Raw genomic sequence first — 21,382 nt, 5'->3', positions numbered from 1 at the left:
TAAATAACACAATATTTTACCCTGTGATGATGATGATAATAATAATAGTAATGATAATAATAATAATTGTTATAATAATAATAATAATTATTATTATGACAGTTTCCCATGTGACTTTCTTATTATCTTATTTTTTCTTATAATCTTATTACTATTATTATTGTCTTTAAGTTTGTGAGTATACGTATTGGAGCAGCAGCAGTCAAAAAGGCACATCAGAGACTCTAATTCCTGAGTTATGAGGAGAAGCTGCTGCCATGTTTTTCCAGCAGCTTCATCAAAAGTGTGTGGTACGCCAGCAACTCAGACGTGAACAGGAAAGCCCTTTGGAGGATCGTAAACTCTGCCCAGAAAACAAACAAACTAAAAAAACTTGCCTCTTTGGAAGAGCCTTTCAGCTCTCACTGCCTCAGCAGAGCAGCCAGGATCATCTAGGACACTTCCCACCCACTAAGATGCTGTCGTCAGGTCCACCTCATCATTAACAAGGAGATTTGAAAACAGCTTCAATGTAGCATTGAAGCTGTTTTCAGTCAAGGGAGAACTGACTGACTGATCAGCATGACAACAACAGTCACTTTCGCACTACAGGCATATGTTCCACATGTACAAATACACCCAAGTGCAGTTACTCAGCTGCTCTATTGTAATGTAGTGTATTATATTGTGTTTCTGTTACATGTACATTAAATCAGTAATCTGATCTAATCTCAAGAATGAAAGTGTTTTATCATTCATTTCATTCATTCACTTCTAAAGCTAGTATCTAAAGCTTCATCAGCAGTTCTGAAGTTTTACTGTTTTGAAAATAAAATGCAATATTATATATGTTAAATTTCTCATTTTTATAGGCCTTACCTGTCTCTGACAATAAGACAGAAATAAAAGTGAATACTTATGACTAGATTTTGTCCTAAATTTGTTTACACAAACAATGTGCTTAAAGATAACTTAGGTCCACTATATACAGGACACAACTTGTCCTTTATTTCTCTCTATTTTATTTTACACCATCTGAATGTGCATAGGTCCTGTAGACATTTAAAAATGCTTTGTGTACTTTCTTTCTCCACCAAAAAATTATTTAGTATCAACCAGGGGGAAAAAAATATACTAATAAACAGTAAAAAAAATGTGTACGTGTACATGTAGAATATTATGTGGTTCTCATGGTTGATTTTTTATGTGAACCACCACATTTCATGGTTGTTTGAGGGTTACATGCAAAGTTGTAAAGAATTTAAGGTTAGTAAAACAGGAAGGAAATAGTTTCAAAACAGGTAAAATGGGGTTAAGCCAAAAGATACTAAAGAGAATTCATTTCTGGTACTGCACAAACTGTGAAAGGGAAAAAATGCATTTAATTTATTTTAAATATGAATATGAATTAATAATGAATAATAGCCACTGAGTTTCAACACAGTTACTATAGAAGTACTGACAGGAGAAGCAGTGATATGAAACCGGTTATGAGGACTTGCTGTATGGCGGAAGAGTTTAGACTTTTTTTGGATGGAAAGGGAAAAAATGACTGGAGTAAAGTAGGAGTTGCCACGGTAATGCACAACATTAAATAAAATTGCTTCTGTGGAGCACGCTTTTTATCAAAAGTTCATGCCTTTACTGTGGTGTCAGTTTCCTTCGGGTTTTTTTTCATTTTGAGTTTTTCTTCTTTGCACACCCACAGTACATAAAAGGCTTTTCTAACCACATCTATCCTGTATCTAATTCCAGGCAAATGTTGCCTCTATTGCAAGAAAAAAACACTTGTTCTGCACATTCTGGTGCAGAGGCGTGATCTGCTTGGTGCAACCAAAGGTGCAGAAGCTTATATGGGCTGGTTAGATGTGGAACAGCCAATGAAAAGGAGAAAAAGAAAATGGCTTTCATGGCCTTCATTTTTAATGTAGAAATGTTTAGCTTATTTTAGAGTTTAGACATGTAGGAATGTTTAGTTTGCTTTAGAGTTTAGAAATGTGTTAAGATAGAATGTAGAATTATGGTAGAGACACTGACACTGCCCTGGATATAAATAAAGGCCTGACTGTGTCATGAACTTAGGAGTAGATCTTAGGAGACCCTCCCCAGTTGAACTGTGAAAGTAAGACAAAGAGGAGTTAATGCTGAGTGGAAATTCCCCAGAGGATACCTGTGTGGGGGTCTCAATATTGTAACTTGATAACTGTGGTCTGGAGGGGAGATGGTATTTATGGCCCCTAGGAAGAGACACATACCCACAGTGTTTTAACTGATATACTCACACATCCACATGCACACTCACTCACGTGCACTCACATAGACACGTGAGTGTCAGGATCTGTGTCGTGGATGAGAGAAGGAGGACCCAAACGCTGGACTCACAGGTAGGTAGGTGAAGGTTGGTATTTATTGCCGATGGAATGAACAAACAGAACAGAGGTAGGAAATGGCTGGCTGGCTGGACGACTGACTGAAGGACTGACTGAAAGGCCGAATGGCTGGCTGGCTGGCTGGCTGACTGACTGAACGTAGGCGTAAACGACAACATAACATCACCAGAACATCAATGACACGACACTGGACTGGTTGAACTGAGGAACATAAATACACAGGCTAAGTGAGGAGTGATTAGAAACTGGTGAGTACACAGCTGAACATAATGAACTAATGATAAATGGGAAGAGGACTGAACATAATGCACATGGACCAAGGTTAACACAATAAAACAGGAAGTGGAACAGACAGAATATAAACAGTGAACATGAACTAAGAATACTGGGTCAACGACCCAGAAACCCTGACAGTGGGTACGCGCACACACAGGCACTCACGTGCTCGTGCACATAGACACAGACACAGAGTTTGCAGCACATTGTGGGGGATTTATGATGGGGTCGCTCCTATAAAGCTGGGTGTAACTAACAAAGAGGTGAAGATTGTTTCAGAGGGACACCGGCCTCGTCTTCCCTTCTAGAAGTGCATGATTAAATGAAGATGAATAAAGATTTTGACTACTGAGTTCCGGTGCCATTTTCTGGATCCCTCGACGAATAAAAGAACTAGGGTAAAACTGATTTCGCAACATTAACCTATGGCTTTCATTGATATTATTACTTTAAATGTGCTCTGTTTTTGTTCATAGGTACCCCATAACCTATAATGTATGAGTGGATGTCCATTAATGTAACTGCTATGTGTTTTCAAAATGGCATATTTGAGCATAGTGATGAATGATTTAGATGTCACTTCAGGTTATCTGCTCTGTATAATGTACTGAAAACTTGTACCTTGTGGGGTGTTGTTCTATTTGATGTTTATCTAAGTCTCAGGTTCTGAGAACCATAGCTTTTAAGTGGTACAAGGTAAGGATTTCACATGTAAGTCTAATCTGACTTAGTGGTTGCCAAACCTTTTCTGGCACGTACAATTACAAAAGCTCTCACCGCAAATTGATTTATCTTTGAATGTCTACTCTGACTATCCTGAAAGTCTAAAACAACTTCTGTTTCATGTTACTCACTATGAAGCTCTGATCAGTTCCTCTTTAAAGTCCCTTTGTATCTAAAGAAGTTGACAAAGGATCTTTTATTTTTCAGGCTTCTGCTGATTGAAATAAGTCACCTATAAGCATCAGTTCCTCATCATCTTTTCACTTCTTCAAACATGTTTGATTTGGTTTAAAGTTTATAACTCTTCACTAATTTTGAAGCCTGTGATTTGTAATGTTATTTTTATTTTTGATAACTGAAGCAGTTGTAACTGGAAGCATGTATAGGGAGAGGTGTTGCTGTGATGTTTGCATAGTTTTGCAGGTTCTGAGAGGCATGCTCTCCATTTCACATAAGGCTACATGGGAACTGCTTGTGTTAATGTACGGCAAACCCCTTCCCCATCTCAGTGGTTGACAACTTTTTTTGCCATATACAACTGCGGAGGTTATAGACTAAGAAGCTATGATCAGTTCCTGTGATCAGTTACACTATGTCAGCTAAACAAAGCTTTCAGCAGTGATTAAAGTGCACAAATGAAAACAGAAGACTTTCAAACAAACTTTTTCATAGTGTAGATTAATAGTGTCGTTAATCGATTTTGTAATAGTTTTGTCACTGATGTGCAGAGAGGACAAAGCATCACATGCACTGATTTTGTTATGTTGGTGTTCACAGTCACACCAAACATGATGAATAAGTGTTTTCAGTTTACAACATTTACAGGCAATCTAGAGGTTTTTACTCATGTATCTAGATTTTACTCACAGCATTCAGAGTTGAGAAGTCTTGATTACTCAAAGACTTATGATAACCTTTTTTTATGTTTCGCTGGCTCATATATGATGAGTTCTGTCTCTGGCTGCAGTGTTAGCTTTACGTTGTGTTTTCTGAAAAATGCAACTAATACTCTCTGCCGTGTCTTCAGAAACAGCATATATCTCACACATGGTTCATCCTATGAGACAATTCAGTAGAAGGTGTGTTCAAGGGACACTTCATGGCACAGTCCAGTGTACATGTTCTCCCTTTGGCCTGCAATGTTGTTTATCTATCCAGGTTATTTCATCATTATTTACTCTGTTTTGCAGATAGAGGCTGCAGAACTGTTTACCTTGAGGGCAACAAAGGTACACAGTGTAGACAATGGAACGACTAACTGGCTTTTACCTTATGGTATTCAACTGGAAACTTATCTCTTTCTAGAAGTCAGTAATCTGCAAACATGGCTGTGTGAGCTGTTTCTTATGGGAATCATTTCACAGTGCAGATGAAATTATTCATTGATCCATGTCAAGAGTTACAAGAGGCTAGTGTCGCAGACAGGATTTCTGATCAGTGGTGTACCCTCATTTGTAATCTTACCTGTCTGAGTGCTTCCTAGAAAGAAATTCATTACAATGTAAAACTGCTGACAAGGAGGGTTTTTTTTATTTCTGAAAAGAGACATTGCTTTTTAAATTTAATTGAGGAGCTGTCATGACACACTGAGGTCAAATAGGAAGTTCCACTGGGTTCAGTGCTCGAACCAGTTCTTTTTACATTTTACGTGCTTCCCTTGGACAGTATCATTCAACATACATTTTGATTGGTATGCACATGATACCCAGCTCCATCTATCCATGCAGCCAGATAACACATAACAATTAGTCAAACTGCAGGAATGTCTCGAAGACACAGAGACCTGTATGACCTCTAATTCCCTTCTTCTAAATTAAGATAAAACTGACGTTATCGTACTTGGCCCAAAATCTCAGAATATGACTGCTATTAGGATTTGGTGCTATATAAGTAAAACTGAATTGACTTTTTAAAATTTGTTTTTTGGCATTTTGAGTTCCTTAACACCTCTCTCACTCTCTTTCTGTCTCTCTCTTACTCACTAGATGACTTAATATTGTTGAGAGAGAGCCACACATGTCTTTCCCTTCACTTGTAATCAAGAAAGGAAAGTGAAGGGGAATGCTGGCAGAAGATCTCTGCTTTTTGTTGTTTTCTTCTCCATATGGAAAGGAATCTCTGGTTTTATGTGTGTAGATAAACACATAAGTTCTTATTTTTTCATTATATCTTTAATGTCCGTAAGCAAGATGGGCAGACTGTGATCATAAAGGGATAGACATGGCCAGCAACAATGTTTAGGTAGGCTGCGGTGTTTAAAACATGCTCAGTAAGACACTATGGATCCATGCTTTCATGTTCATGCCAAGGTCTGTATCTACCATCAGAATGTTCCAGCAGAAATCGAGACTCGTCCAGTAAGCAAGTTTTTCTAATGCGTTTCCATCTTTTTTTCCAATTTTGGTGAGCCTGAACTGGAGCCTCAGCTTCCTGTTCATCTTTAAAGTCCCTTTGTATCTAAAGAAGTTGACAAAGAATCTTTTATTTTTCAGGCTTCTGCTGATTGAAATAAGTCACCTATAAGCATCAGTTCCTCATCATCTTTTCACTTCTTTAAACATGTTTGTTTTGGTTTAAAGTTTATAACTCTTCACTAATTTTGCCCAATGTGATTTTTATTTTTGATAACTGAAGCAGTTGTTACTGGAAGCATGTATAGGGAGAGGTGTTGCTGTGATGTTTGCATAGTTTTGCAGGTTCTGAGAGGCATGCGCTCCATTTCACATAAGGCTACATGGGAACTGCTTGAGTTAATGTACGGCAAACCCCTTCCCCATCTCAGTGGTTGACAACTTTTTTTGCCATATACAACTGCGGAGGTTATAGACTAAGCAGCTATGATCAGTTCCTGTGATCAGTTACACTATGTCAGCTAAACAAAGCTTTCAGCAGTGATTAAAGTGCGCAAATGAAAACAGAAGACTTTCAAACAAACTTTTTCATAGTGTAGATTAATAGTGTCGTTAATCGATTTTGTAATAGTTTTGTCACTGATGTGCAGAGAGGACAAAGCATCACATGCACTGATTTTGTTATGTTGGTGTTCACAGTCACACCAAACATGATGAATAAGTGTTTTCAGTTTACAACATTTACAGGCAATCTAGAGGTTTTTACTCATGTATCTAGATTTTACTCACAGCATTCAGAGTTGAGAAGTCTTGATTACTCAAAGACTAATGATAACCTTTTTTTATGTTTCGCTGGCTCATATATGATGATATCTGTCTCTGGCTGCAGTGTTAGCTTCACGGCACAGTCCAGTGTACATATTTTGGCCTGCAGTGTTGTTTTTCTATCATGTCATTATTTACTCAGTTTTGGAGATAGAGGCTGCAGAATTGTTTACCTCGACGGCAACAAAGGTACACAATGGAATGACTAATGCGTTTGCCTTATGGTAACTGGAAACTTATCATATGTCGCTCTAGAAGTCAGGAACCCACAAATGTGGCTGTGTGAGCTGTTTCATGTGGGAATCATTTCCTCGTTTACTGAAAAATGTTGTCATTGACCCATGTCGAGACTTACAAGAGGCTAGTGCCGCTGACAGCATTTACGATCAGTAGTGTCCCTTGAGTTGTAATGTTATCTGTCTGCATGCTTTTTTTTTTGTTCAGTGGATGTACAGCAGTTTGGTAGAACGAAAAATCCTTACGATATAAAACTGCTCACAAGGAGGATTTATTTATTTTTCTGAAAAAAGATTCCTTTTTAATTTTTGTAAATGAACTTGTTTGCCACTTTGAGTTCCACATATCAAATCCTGATTTTTTCCACAATAATCAACACAAAATAGACATATGTACAGCAGATATCTTCAGACATGATCGAATAAAACCGAAACAGTCCAGATGGATAAACACTAAAGGCCAGATGATAAATATGTATATTTAGTTTTGAGGTGAACTGTCCCTTTAACATCTGTAATAGGAAATTTCTATTACATCTCATTTAAAGTATTTAAGTGGTTATGCATATGCTTAGTTGTGACACTGTAATGGATGGTTCAATGAAAATTTCTAAAACTAGATGAACTTATTTCAGCCTCAGCAGTTGCCGAAGACAACTCCCTTTACAGGTGCTGATAACGCCAAGGGCACAAAACCGCATACCCATTGTTCTGTTAGGTAGTGAGGCGAGTGATGTGTGGTATGATCAGTTTGTAACTTCCTCCCTCTTCCTTGGAATGCATAAAGGAGTGCGCTCATAACTTAGACCTGTGATGTTTTGATGTGTGTGTGTTCGCTCTCCTGCATACATGCAGTAATAAAATAGCTTGACCACAGCTGACCGTGCTGCAGACCTTTTCTTTTACAGAAAATTCCCCGACACATCCCCGTTGTACGTGTCAGTTGTTACAGAAATAAGGTTTATAGCATGAATGTTTAAAGCTAGAGAAAAATTGAGAATGTAGCAGTTGGCATACTCTCATTCGCTCTCGCTAGATGACCAATTATTGTTGCAAGAGAGACATCCACCCCCCTCACCACAGGATTATTTATTGAGAGAGAGAAACCTGCACACCCCTGTCTCCTCAGTTGTTGTCAACAAGGAACAAAGAAGAGTGCTGGTAGGGGATTGCTGCTTTTTGTTGTTCTCTTTTCTATATCTGAAATTAATCCCTTATTTTATTTGTGCAGATAAACACATCAGTTCTCTTTTTTTTTGTAAGGGCCAAGTTATTTGTGAAATTCCTGTGAGAATTTGTGATGGGTTTATGCTGGCTGTGTGAGCTTGGGTTGTTAATTTTTGGTTTGGAAATTGTGTCTGACTTCAGATTCTTTGTATTTTGGTTTAATGTTCTTTATTTATGTCATGATTTTACTATGGGGCTGTCTGCAGAGAGGGAAAGACAGAGTTAGTACTGGCAGATGGTGGGAATTGGGAAACAGAGTTCAATGAAACTGAGTTCATATTTTTGATTTGGTGGTTTGCAGTATTGAGGTAACAGGGGAGAGTGTCAGAGGGCATCCTGGGTTCTACATGTGACTAAACTTAGTTTCAGAGGATCTAGCTTAACTAGCATCGGCGTGGAGCTAGCCTCTGACTGTACCCCTCTGACTGTACCCTTTGCTCTTTCTTTTGCCTTCAGAACTGTTTAATTCTTTGGGACATAGATTCAGCAATTTTCTGGAAATTTCCCTCAGAGAAGGAACTCTTTTATTGTCAGGTATTTTCAATAACAAGAAAATGTTGGTTCCAAAGTTATGAGTGATAAATGTAGCTGTCTTATTTGTGTGGAGTGTCCAATTTAAACTCAGTCATGTGGTGTTTCTCTTTGTCTTAATCTTATTCTATTTGTCACATAGGAAGCATTGCATTGAAGAAGTGAATATGATTGTCGTCCAACTCATCATACTTATTTTGATTTTTAACCAACATGTTGCTGGTTTGAAAAGGTAAAGTGTGCCTTCTATCATTTTACTGACTCTGTATAATGCTTTAAAAATCAGTTTTTCACTATTTCAAGTATAGTCATCACTGTATAATTAAACTGTGTCCTTTCTTTGTACATTGTGAAATCCTTTAAGGTCAAAAAGTATCCCGTAATGGAAATAAGTGTGAAGAGTGCCCAGCAGGCTATTACCAGGATCAAGAAAATACAAAAAATCATTGTAAACCATGTACAAGGTGTGAGTCTAGTAAGTGTTGAAGCTTTTGTAACTTATTAGAAACACAACTGCAATGTGAGCACCTGATGATAAACCAGCTCTGTTAATGGAGACAAAACATGTAGTTCACACTCAAATTATGACACCAGGAGTAAGAACATTCTTTGTTTATTTATTTATTGCAGATCATGGTAGTGTCATTAAACAGCTTTGTACCAAATTCACAAACACAAAATGTGAGTGCCGTAAAGACTTTGTTCCACGGGACAGTGAGTCTTCCATCTGCCAATGTGCCGAGGGATTTAAACAAACAGGAGGTACAAGACTGGATCATAATATTGGATCATTTACCATACACACTAAAGAAATCAGCCTTTTATTATGTTATTCTTTTTTTCCTGCTAGGAGAATGTCAAAAATGTGAAGAAGGATTTTTCATTACATCTGAAAACTCAGACTGTAAAAAATGGAAAGAGTACGTATTCTAGTGTTTTAGTACTTTTAATGCAACATATGATAAAATTTTGTTTCAACAGTGTCTGGACGTGACGCTTGTTGTTAACAGCTTTGTCATTTATCTTTCATTCTAGATGTACATCAGGAGTGAAAATCAATGGAACTGCAACGTCAGATGCCATCTGTAATGAGCCAAACAGTAATACTCATACCACTACACCTCCCACATCAAAAACAATTACTACTCTTCAAAGTTTAATAACTCAACGTCCACAGTGGGAGGCCAAAACTCAGGAAATGGATACTAGATCTGTTAGCTCTCCTCCACAAGTAGCCACTTGTACAAAGAAATCCAAATTATTTTGGCACAGCCTTCATTTTCCATTGTTTCTGAGATGAAGGCGCAGATTTAAAAAAAGAAGCTATGTAAACTGTAGCTGACTTTTTTTGTCTTACTAGGTATGGCTCATTATTTAGGAATTTCAAATTTGTAATCTTTAAAAGGCTTTTGTCACTCTGACAATCAGGGAGGAAGGAAACTGAATACTTATAACTGGAATTTGTCCCAAATTTGTTTACACGAGCAATCCACGATAACTTAGATGTATATACAGCACTCATATTCATTACATGTATACAATTGCCACTACTGCTACTGTGGTTTAGTAATTAAAAGTATTTTACAGTTATCTTTTTTAAAGATTTTTTGAAACATATGAATCTGTAAAAGTAGAGACATTTAAAACATCTTGTGTATTATCTGTATCACCAAAACATTATATCCTATTAATGCGCCTGCAGCCACACAACTCTGAAGTTGGGCAAAAGATGTGCTCTAGGATGCGGCTGTGTTATATATGGGAAGTGCTGATTGGGCCAAGTGCAGCTCTTTCATCAGTGGCAATAAATATGTAATTAACTTTTAGTGTTGTGCCTTTTGCCTTTTTTTGATTTATAAATTGTCAACTTGCTTAGTCTTCTGTTGGGTTTTTTTAAAACTTTTTTTTTTTTGCCTGTGTTGTCTGGCATTGTAGCAATCAGAATTATTCTCTGAAGGTCAAGAAAAATGCCCAACAGATTAAGTTTCCCAAGTGGACCATTACAGCTTTTGCTATACTGCTTCAATTGATTGTCATATTTTATTTTATCATTATTATAATTGTTTTTATTTTTATTTAAGTTATTAATCAGAATGGACAGACAGAGAAAGAAGAAGGAAAGAGAAGTTCGGAAGAGAGTTAACAGACTGAGAGGGAAAGAAAAATAGAGGAGAAGAAGGAAGCAGATTGAAAAAGAACAAGCAAAAAGAAAACAACACAGCAACAACCAATATGGGCATGAGTAACAGTAATTAATAAAAATTTAATGTTAGCTGTACAATACATGATATGTTTAGAGGCAGCAACCAAGCGAGATAGTGTGTGTCTGTGGGTACCTGTTTGTACATCTGTGTGAACACTTATGTGTAAAACCTGTGTGTGTGAGCACATTTGTATTCATAAGATTTCTCCATGTAAGTGTCTAATACCCAAGTGGTATCCAGATATGGGCCAGGCCTAGTGTAGATGGCACTGTTTATGTGATGGCATGCCATATCTGGCTGGATCGTGGTTTGGTTTATATGGCCCAGGTTCATAGAACACAGGTCTGGCCCGGATCCGGCATCAAGCTTGCACTTCTGACTGACTGGTGTCATGGCAGGGTGTATGTCAACCAGATGTGGGCCAGGACTGGGAATGATGGCACTATTTATGTTCCTATTTTTCTATTTTAGTTAGAAGACCCAAATGCCATGTTGCAATACTAATCTGCTAAGGTAGATGACGTTTCAAATGCAGGTTTGACAGGTTTGTGATTGTACACTTTATCCAAAACCTAGTGAGGGCTTACTGTTATGTTACTTTTGCACTATTATGTTCCAGCACATGTTGTTATTACACAGCTTGATTAAGGTACACATTAGGCTGACATCTGGGGCAAGAGCTGAAACTATTCTGGTCCAGCACAGGGCCAGTAGTGTGTCTGCAACTGGCCCGTGGCTGCACACAACTTACACATGGCCCACATACTGCAAAGAATGACGGCCCTTTGGTGGCCCAGACCAGGTTTGCCAGAGGTGCTCCACGCATGGGCCAGCAGAGGACCACCAGTGTGCCTGCAACTGGCCTTGTCTAGCCCATGTGTGGGCCACCTCTGACAAACCAGAACTGGGCCACCAAAGGGCTGTCATTCTTTGCGGTATGTGGGCCATGTGTAAGCACATTGTGTGGGCCAGATCCGGGCCATACCAATTTTGCTATGTGGGTAGTGGGTGCTAGGAGCCATAGCCCTGCCCCCCAGGACATGAAGCAGGGATGGAGGAGATCCGGGCCACGAGCAAGGATTACCACCAGAGGGGCAGTCACGTCACCCACCTAGAAAAGGAGGAGTGCCCCGGATGGGGGTCACCCAGCAGCCATGGTGCAGAAGTCACAGGGGCTGCAGCACTGAGCCTGCAGGCTCCACTGGCAGCCAGCTGCACAAGATCAGACCGAGCCCCGGGCCCAGAGACCCAGGATCCGAGGGCCCTTCACACCCCAGAAGGGGCCCGACAGAGCCAGGAGGGCCAGGCCGCACCAAGCAGCCACAGGAGTGAGCCAGTATATACAAACAGGTACATACAAATACAAACATACACACACATTCCCACCCTCATGCACACATGCACAAATACTCAGTACTCACCTGACATGGAGACACACAGAAGTGAAGCCAGTACACACACTCACACTCCCCATACATACTGTATACTCCCTGGTCCAGGCACCACAATAGAGAACGGGGGTGTGTGAAGACCCCATACCTCACTCTACCTGCTCATATGTGGTGTTGATGCGTGCCGTTCTAAAATGCATTTAAAACAGGGGAGGGGCATGGTGCCATTTGAAGTGAAGTGTTGCTTTGTTTGCTTGGTGTTGGTTAATTTGCTAGTATTTGTGTTCCCCTCATGTGTCAACTTGGTCTTAAGATGGAGATATTTTAAGTTGCTGTTTTTACTTGTGTTTAGTTCTAGTCATTTGATCTCTTTTATGGGCACTGTATTGCAAGTTTATTTAGTATATTTTTGCATTTTGGGGGGTAAATAAAGACCACTTTTTTCTAAATACTCAGTGTGTCCTCGTGCTTAACCAGCTCAGTCCCTCACACACTGTGTCAACTATACAAAGCTTTGAGCAATTATAAAAGTGCACAAATGAAAGCAGAGTTTTAAGAGTTTTAACAAACAGCAATAGTGTTAATTTTGTCGCTGACGTGCAGAGAGGACAAACCAACTGTAAACTGATTTTGTTATTTTGGTGTTCATAGTCACACCAAACATGATGACTATTTTCAGTTTACAACATTTACAGGCATTCTAGAGGTTTTTACTCATGTATCTAGATTTTACTCACAGCATTCAGAGTTGAGAATTCTTGATTACTCAAAGATGTACGATAACTGTTTCGTTTTTTGAAACTGAGGCTGAAAATTCTGCACAAAGGTAGCTTATACGTGATAATCTTCATACCTGGTTGCACTGATAGCTTTGTGTCTTCTGCAAAATTCAACAGATACTCTCTGCCGTGTCTTCAGAAACAGCATATATATTCCACATATGTTTCATCTTAAGAGAGAATTCAGTAGGAAGTGTGTTCAAGGGACACTTCACGGCACAAACAGTGCACATATTTTTCCACTGCTTTGTAGGCTATTTATCTATCTAAGGTTATTTCATTATTATTTACTCAGTTTTGGAGATAGAGGCTGCAGAACTGTTAACCTTGAGAGCAACAAAGGTCCACAGTGTAGATAATGGAACAACTAACTGGCTTTTGCCTTATGGTATTCAACTGGAAACTTATCTCTTTCTAGAAGTCAGTAATCTGCAAACATGGCTGTGTGAGCTGTTTCAGGTAGGAATCATTTAGTCTTTCATGATGCAAATGCATCATGATCATGCAAATTGTTCATTGACCCATGTCAAGAGTTACAAGAGGCTAGTGCCACTGACAGGATTTACAATCAATGGTGTACCCTGAGTTGTACTCTTATCTGTATGAGTGCTTTCTTTGTTCAATGGATGTAGAGCATTTTGGTAAAAAAAGAAAATCATATCAATATAAAACAGCTCACAGGGAAAAAATTTTGATTTCTGAAAAGAGACATTGCTTTTTAATTTTAATTGGGGAGTTGTCTTCACACACTGAGGTCAAATTTGAAGTTCCACTGGGTTCAGTGCTCGAACCAGTTCTTTTTACATTTTACGTGCTCCCTTGGACAGTATCATTCAACATACATTTTGATCGGTATGCACATGATACCCAGCTCCATCTATCCATGCAGCCAGATAACAATAATTTCTTATTTTTCCATTATCTCTTTAATGTCTGTGAGCAAGATGGGCAGACTGTGATCATATGATCACAAGGTAAAGACATGGTCAGCAACAATGTTCCAGTAGGCTGTGGTGTTTAAATCATGCTCAGCTAGACAGGATGGATCCATGCTTTCATGCTGTTCAAAGTTTGACTCTAGCATCAGAATGTTGCAGCAGAAACTGAGACTCATCCAGCAAGTGAGTTTTTCTAATGTGTTTCCTATCTTTTTTCGAATCCTGTGTCAATTGTAGCCTCAGTTTCTTGTTCTTAGCTGACAGTGTGACACTGTACAATCTGGGGGGAGACCATCTGCTTCATTGTTCAGTGAGTTCTACATTCAGAGATGCTCTTTTGCATACCTTTGATGTTGCTAATGTTTATGTTGTTCCTATTGTTTTCCTTTCAGCTTGAAGCAGACCTCTGACTTCAATAAGGCATTTTCATACAGATAACTGCTGTTCAATAGATATTTTCTTATCAGACTATTCTCTGTAAACTCTTGAGATGGTTAGGTGGGAAAATCCCATTAGATCAGCAGTTTCTGACATACTCAGATCAGCCCGTCTGGCATGTTTAAAGTTACTTATGTTGCCTTTCTTTTCCATCCCAATGCTCAGTTTGAACATTTTAAATACAGCAGGTTGTCTTGACTATGGCTTGTGAGGTAGCTGCTTTAAGAAGTAGTTGAATAGGTGTACTTTTCAAAATGACCAGTGAGTGTAACTAGTTTTGTCATCATATGTTACCAGTTGGGCTCTGTGTTAAAGAGAGACAAACAATAGGCAAAGTGAGCAGTAAAGACAGCACAGTTTGTTATGTTTTATATCTTTAGTTTTTTAAACTCTTGAATCATTGGAATATAAACATATTAATTTTGGGTTGCCTTACCTAAGAAATGTTCATAATCTAACAGAGAGTGATAAAACAGGAGCGGGGGTTGTTTTTTTTCAACATCCGTTTTCAAGAAGAGAGAAGCATGAGTGGTTGTATCTTGTATCTTGCACTAATCAAGAATATGTGGTTTTTCCATTTGCCATTTGAGTCCATACGCCATAATACAATGTCAACTTCTTACTGCCTATACAAAACAAAGATACATAGCTAACTGTTTCCGATAGCTCAACCACAGTACCAGTACCTTTTTTCCTGAACAAAGAAAAAAAGCCCAGAAAAAGGTTAATAAACATGCTAAAAATACCCTCAAAGCTCTATTTCAGTTTAAAAGATGTTTTTTTCCATCATACTTTATATGGATCGAAAATATTTTTACCTGTGTTCAAGTTAGTAAAACATCTTACTACTTATGTACTGAATTGTACAGAATTGTATTATTATCAATATTCAAGTTGTAGATATATAGGGTGAATTTTAAGTATGATGGCTCTTTAAGTTGTTGACTTGCATAATTAATTAATCCAATGTTAAAAAATTAGACACTATATTTAGTATCTTAGAATACCTGTTAGAAACTATGTTATTACTGACATGTCATAGATGTAAAATATGTGTTTCAATTTAAGTTTTTTTTAAATAAATATTAATAAAACATTACAATTTGTAGTAACATAGACAGGATAGTCAGCAAACTTGTAATTGTAACTCTTTTATCAGTAAAGTCTAAAAACCTAGGCGTGGGTTTTCCCATATAAATAGGTTATGCAGGTGACGTCTCTCTTTTGGTCGCATTCTTATGCTGTGTGTCACACAGGAAATAGTGGCATTTCTCAGCACTGAAGAACTGAATATGGCTGTGCTCCAAGTCCTCATACTTACTTTGATTTTTAACCAACATGTTGCTGGTTTGACATGCAACAGAGGTAAAGTATGCCTTTTATCATTTTACTGACTCTGTATAATGCTGTAAAATTCAATTTTTCACTTTTTAAATTTTATTTTGAAAGTATAGTCATCACTGTATAATTAAACTGTGTCCTTTCTTTGTACACTGTGAAATCCTTTAAGGTGAAAAAGTATCCCGTAATGGAAAGACCTGCGACGAGTGCCCAGCAGACTATTACCAGGATCAAGAAAATACAAAAAAACATTGTAAACCATGTACAAGGTGTGAGTCTAGTAAGTGTTGAAGCTTTTGTAACTTATTAGAAACACAACTGCAATGTGAGCACCTGATGATAAACCAGCTCTGTTAATGGAGACAAAACATGTAGTTCACACTCAAATTATGACACCAGGAGTAAGAACATTCTTTGTTTATTTATTTATTGCAGATGATGGTAGTGTCATTAAACAGGATTGTACCAAATTCACAAACACAAAATGTGAGTGCCGTAAAGACTTTGTTCCACGGGACAGTGATTATTCCATCTGCCAATGTGCCGAGGGATTTAAACAAACAGGAGGTACAAGACTGGATCATAATATTGGATCATTTACCATACACACTAAAGAAATCAGCCTTTTATTATGTTATTCTTTTTTTCCTGCTAGGAGAATGTCAAAAATGTGAAGAAGGATTTTTCATTACATCTGAAAACTCAGACTGTAAAAAATGGAAAGAGTACGTATTCTAGTGTTTTAGTACTTTTAATGCAACATATGATAAAATTTTGTTTCAACAGTGTCTGGACGTGACGCTTGTTGTTAACAGCTTTGTCATTTATCTTTCATTCTAGATGTACATCAGGAGTGAAAATCAATGGAACTGCAACGTCAGATGCCATCTGTAATGAGCCAAACAGTAATACTCGTATCACTACACCTCCCACATCAAAAACAATTACTACTCTTCAAAGTTTAACTCAACGTCCACATGAGGGGGCCACAACTCAGGAGACGGATACTACTACTACTCCACGAGTGGCCACTTTCACAAAGAAAGTGCTTCCAATTCCTCCTGTATATGCAGGCAACCACATTGGTAAGCCATCTTCCTATCATGCAACCTCAGATCAAAAGTAAAGCTAAGTAAACTTACCAGGTTTATTTTGTCTTACCAGGTATGGCCCTCCTTATTTTCGGAATTGTCGGACTAGTTGTACTAACTGTTGTGACCTGCAAGCTGCACATCACTGACTGCTGGCACAAGCAAAAAACAGTACAACGTATGTGGCAAGTGATTCACACTTCAGACAATAAGAAAGGTCTTGGTGGTTTCATGTCGAGAAGTTGAATGAGAAAAGTGACGCACCAAAATTTGAAGCTACGGGCAGCAACAGTTTACCTTCTTGCATCAAGATATATGCCCACATCCCCCGAGAAAATCCTTACCAATGTCAGAGATTTATTTCTTTATCATATTTTTCCACTATTAGAAAAATGGGCAATATTTCTTCACAGAATGCTTCACACACTCTGAGATTTGTGCTGTTTCAAATGGGAAATAGTTATTGTGAACAATATTATTGAATTAATTAACTAATTGGTAGTTAATTAAGCTTTTTGAACTAAAATATATATTTTTTGTTTACAGCAATGGACTCCTTGTGTCGCACGCCAGTTGAGGAAAGCTGTAATGAAAGCCAGACCCCGCTCAAGTCAGACTACATGGAACCTTGAAGTTAAACTTGTTTGTTTTTTTTTCATTTAGGCATGAAATACACAGCTGAACTTTTGACTCAGGTAATCGTTATATCAGTATTTTTCCTTACGGTGTTGCTTTTATATTAGAAATACATCATCAAACTATTTACTATCTGTATTGTTACAGGTGTATTTTCAAGTCAATATTTGACTTTTGTTTGTTCTGTTTTAGTAGAATCGTGAATTATCACAAACATATTGTAAGCCTCTTACCTCACTTTTTAAACTGTGAAACAGTTTAAGTAGTAAACAATAGTTTTCCCTACTTGAACTGTTGTAAATTGACCATAATATTATTTTTATTAATACTATTATGTTGGTCAAAGAAATCTGTGTAATGTTAGTATTGATCAACATTTTCTATATGCAGATTTTTGCACAGTGACCTGAGCAATCATGCCACCAAATGCCTCTGTGAAATGTTTTTTTTTTCAAGATATATATGACATCACATAAGTTAATGCGACTAACTGGGGCTTGTGACAAGCCTGAGAAATACCCAGTAAGACCATTACAATCAATACCACTGATCCAGAATATTATAAACTACTTTAATTTTTGCATGAAGTCTTTCTGCCCATTGTTTCTCAGTTTTTGATTACTCAGCTCTGTTCAAATTAGCAGGTCTGTGAAAACAAACATGCTTTCAGTGATGTGTGGGTTTGGCGGAGTTCCCCCGGGCACCTAAATGTGGCTCTTTTTCCCCACTGAGACATACATCCTCTCATGTTTTCATTTTGGCCTTTGGAAAGACTGATGTTGTAAATGTGAGGACTTTCATGTTGTTTATACCTCATTGGAGATGTTTCTCGGATCACATAGTCAGAGGAGTTATGAAAGCGTCCTCATACTTCTCCTCACTTATGTTTTGCACCAGAAACCAGACACACACATTCATAAATTTCAGTTAATGCTTTGTCTGCCTGGTTGACTCTTTGTGAAGAACCGAATATGGAAAAAGCAAAACCTTTTTCCATAAAAACCTTAAAACCTTTCGTCGACATTGTTGTGTTTGTTGGGGAGAAAATCTTCCCAAGGAAAGTGATTTAAATAAAGACAGAAGTATATCAAGTTTTCAGATCCATTATTTAAGTATAAACACCTATATAACAGTCCAACCTTAACTTAATATTAAATTGAGCATTTATTTAAGTATAACTCACAAGAAGTAAACTTTCTTATTTAGTAAAGATTACTTAGTAAAGTGTTTATTAGTTTGTGTATTATTATGTGTTACATTAATCCTCATATACCTGTGAGTAGGCAACATTTTACTGTTGTAGCTGCTTTTTGTAAAACGCAAATATGACTTATAGAGAGTACACACATACTGGAAACAGTCCCTGCAGGTAGTTTGCTTTCAGTAAATGTCAGAGATGTAGGAAGTAGGTGTGTGGCTTCAAAGAAAAATACAGCACCTGAAACAACCTTTTCGTCTGGTTTTGAAGTACAGCAGCTTGCATGCTATACTTCATGCTGTATGCTGTACATACAATATATGCCCTTTTGTTTTTATTATTATTTGTATTTGTTAGCTTTTTAACTCGGCAATCTCTGTAATTCTATGTGTGCAAATTCTGCGAAACCGTACATGCTTTTCTGAGTAGTATTTGCATTTGCTTGACATTTAGCCCTTATTGCAGCAAACTCATAGTAGCCTAATGTTTATGTTGGACTATTTTTTCTGAAATATAACATATATTATTCTGTGTTTTTTTGGTGTCAAGAAAAGAAAATGTCTTTTTTGTAAAAATGTATCTTGGCTTCTATATTCACTTTACTTTGATGCTATGTTTATAATGTAAGTAATGGTTTTTGTATTGTTTTGTATCTTTTTTATGATAGGCAGTATAAAATTAAATGATCTAAATGGATACAGCTGACCTACAGGTACTGAATTTGTACATCCTGTAATGTCAAAAACCCATTAACACATTAACGACACTGTGAACAGTTCAGCTAATGTCACCCTGAGCAGCAGACCCAAAGTGGGCTGCTTAGGTCAATGTCTTGATCACATTTTCTTTCATCTTGAACTTTTAGTGTGACGTAAGTGACATAACTTAAGGACGACGTGAGCAGTTTCACATTACTTTTACTCCAGTCAAAAAACACGTGTAGCTTTTTGACCTATATGTATAAAATCAGTGGAGTTAGGTATACTCCTTAGAGAACAGCCTAAGAGAAGTAAATACTGTAACCGTGTTATTATTTTGATTGAAACCATGCCGTTTCTATTCATTAGCATCAAATGTTCCGACAGCACCATTCATAAAGTTTATCAGTTGGAAGGCTCTGTTACAGACCATGCTCCTTTCACCCACAAAGTAGGTGGCACTTCTGTGCTCTACTTGTGAAGGGGAATCCTGATTTGTACAGCGTCACTGCCGCCCTTTGTGGCTATATAGTGTGACAGTACTAGTAGCTACTGTCTACTGCGTAGTGAGCACGCATATGCTAACGTCACATCCTGAAGGTTTCATACATGGAACCATGTGGTTTGGTTTGTCTGTCAGTGACGGAAGTAAATGTCTGTAGTTTCTTTTTTTTTATGATACGAGGGCACACGTCATGTGGTATAAGTAGGTGGCAGTTTTGCACAGGGGTGTCAGATATTAATTAATAACTTCTTATGACTAAATCTGATCATTTCTGATGTACTTCCATAGCTTCTGCAAAATGAAAAACAACACAGAATGTCAATGCAAATGACACCGAAAGCAAATATGGTCAAAATTTTAGTCAGTAAAAAATTATTATTCAGCCACTGTGCAAACTAACTTATCAAGCGGGGGAAATTCACTCACATCTTTCTACATTACTTATATATAATCAAGGTAAGCAACAGCAAGGCCATAATATAATTATGACAGATATATATATATTATTTTTATTATTTCATCCATTTTCTTAACCACTCATCCATTTTTGGATTGAGTGCTCCAGGTGCTCCAGCCTATCCTGAGTGACATAAATTGATAGTCAGCGTGTTTACAAGGCCAGCTGAGAGAGACAGTCACGTCGCTGGACTTTGGGGGGGAAGCTAGAGTGCCAGGAGAAAACCCATTCAGGTGCTTTTTCTAAACCACAGTAACTACTGCAGCAACGCGATGCCTAATGTTAAACAAAGGGGAAAAAAATCCTCCGATTAGAGAAAGCCACATGTATGGCGTTTTGGCCTTCTAATTACAATAAATGAAGTGGCTCATTTAACAAAATTTAAGCACCTTCTTGATTTGCCAGGAAATTCCCCATCAACAAAAGCAACCTAAAGTACTGTCACCAAAAGGTCACAGAACGACAGTAAAACCTTCACATCATCATGCATTTGCACTGTGTGCTCCTGCAACATGTACATAGGCTACAAAATAACCCTGCACAAAATCACACGTTTGTTCTTCTGTACATACCATGCAAATCTTTAGTCATTCCATACTTTTTTGAGTTCACTGAGGTCACCTTTGGGTTTCAGCAGGGATTATCATACTCACTCATTGTGGGCTGTGGGATTTCCAGGCACAAAACTATAAAATATTGTTATTGCTTCTGGTAGTTGCTTTGTATTATATATACAATTTAAGTTAGTACACTTGTAAGAAACTCTTCAGTTTGTTTTGGAGTCACTGTAAATTCTTGAGGATCAGAAAAGTAAAAAATAGCTTTTTCCTGCCAAAGTTTCCATATCATTACAGTGGTTGCTCGTTTATGGCAGGAGCTACGTTCCAAAAATAACCCGCGATAGGTAAAATCCGCGAAGTAGCCAGTTTTATTTTTTACAATTATTATAGATGTTTTAAGGCTGTTAAACCCCTGACTACACACTTTATACACTTTTCTCAGGGAGGCATGAACAGTTTCACACTTTTCTCTCTTGTTTAAACACTCTCAAAGTTCAAACCTTCATAGAAAAAAAAAGTCCAGTATTATAGAATGAAACCAAAGATCAAACCCTGTTTTCAGGTCCAAAACATGGGAATAGAGCAGCTGCGAGATAATTCTACATTAA

General features: G+C 37.7%; 1 protein-coding gene across 10 annotated transcripts; it reads left to right on the top strand.

Moving 5' to 3' along the window:
* The first annotated feature begins 2,986 nt into the window (after positions 1-2,986).
* Positions 2,987-19,250, top strand: si:ch73-361p23.3 (tumor necrosis factor receptor superfamily member 4). Of its 10 annotated transcripts, none has more exons than XM_019359231.2 (9): positions 2,987-3,043; positions 8,464-8,541; positions 8,681-8,770; positions 8,903-9,002; positions 16,065-16,196; positions 16,285-16,354; positions 16,470-16,714; positions 16,794-16,898; positions 17,267-19,250. In XM_019359231.2, the coding sequence occupies exons 4-9, from the start codon at positions 8,921-8,923 to the stop codon at positions 17,350-17,352; spliced, it is 720 nt and encodes a 239-aa protein (XP_019214776.1). In that variant the 5' UTR covers positions 2,987-3,043; positions 8,464-8,541; positions 8,681-8,770; positions 8,903-8,920; the 3' UTR covers positions 17,353-19,250. The 10 variants fall into 10 exon arrangements, 7 of the variants coding, with proteins under 7 accessions (XP_019214776.1, XP_019214777.1, XP_019214775.1 ...); XM_019359230.2 differs by lacking the exon at positions 2,987-3,043 and adding an exon at positions 7,783-7,941; XR_003220114.1 differs by lacking the exon at positions 2,987-3,043 and adding an exon at positions 7,788-7,941 and having other exon boundaries at positions 8,903-9,013.
* Positions 19,251-21,382: the final 2,132 nt, after the last annotated feature.

This window comes from Oreochromis niloticus, linkage group LG5 (assembly GCF_001858045.2).
Source record: "Oreochromis niloticus isolate F11D_XX linkage group LG5, O_niloticus_UMD_NMBU, whole genome shotgun sequence".
In the NCBI taxonomy this organism is placed as follows: Eukaryota; Metazoa; Chordata; class Actinopteri; order Cichliformes; family Cichlidae; genus Oreochromis; species Oreochromis niloticus.
The sequence above is the reverse complement of the archived record's forward strand: the minus strand, read 5'-3'. Positions and strand labels throughout refer to the sequence as shown.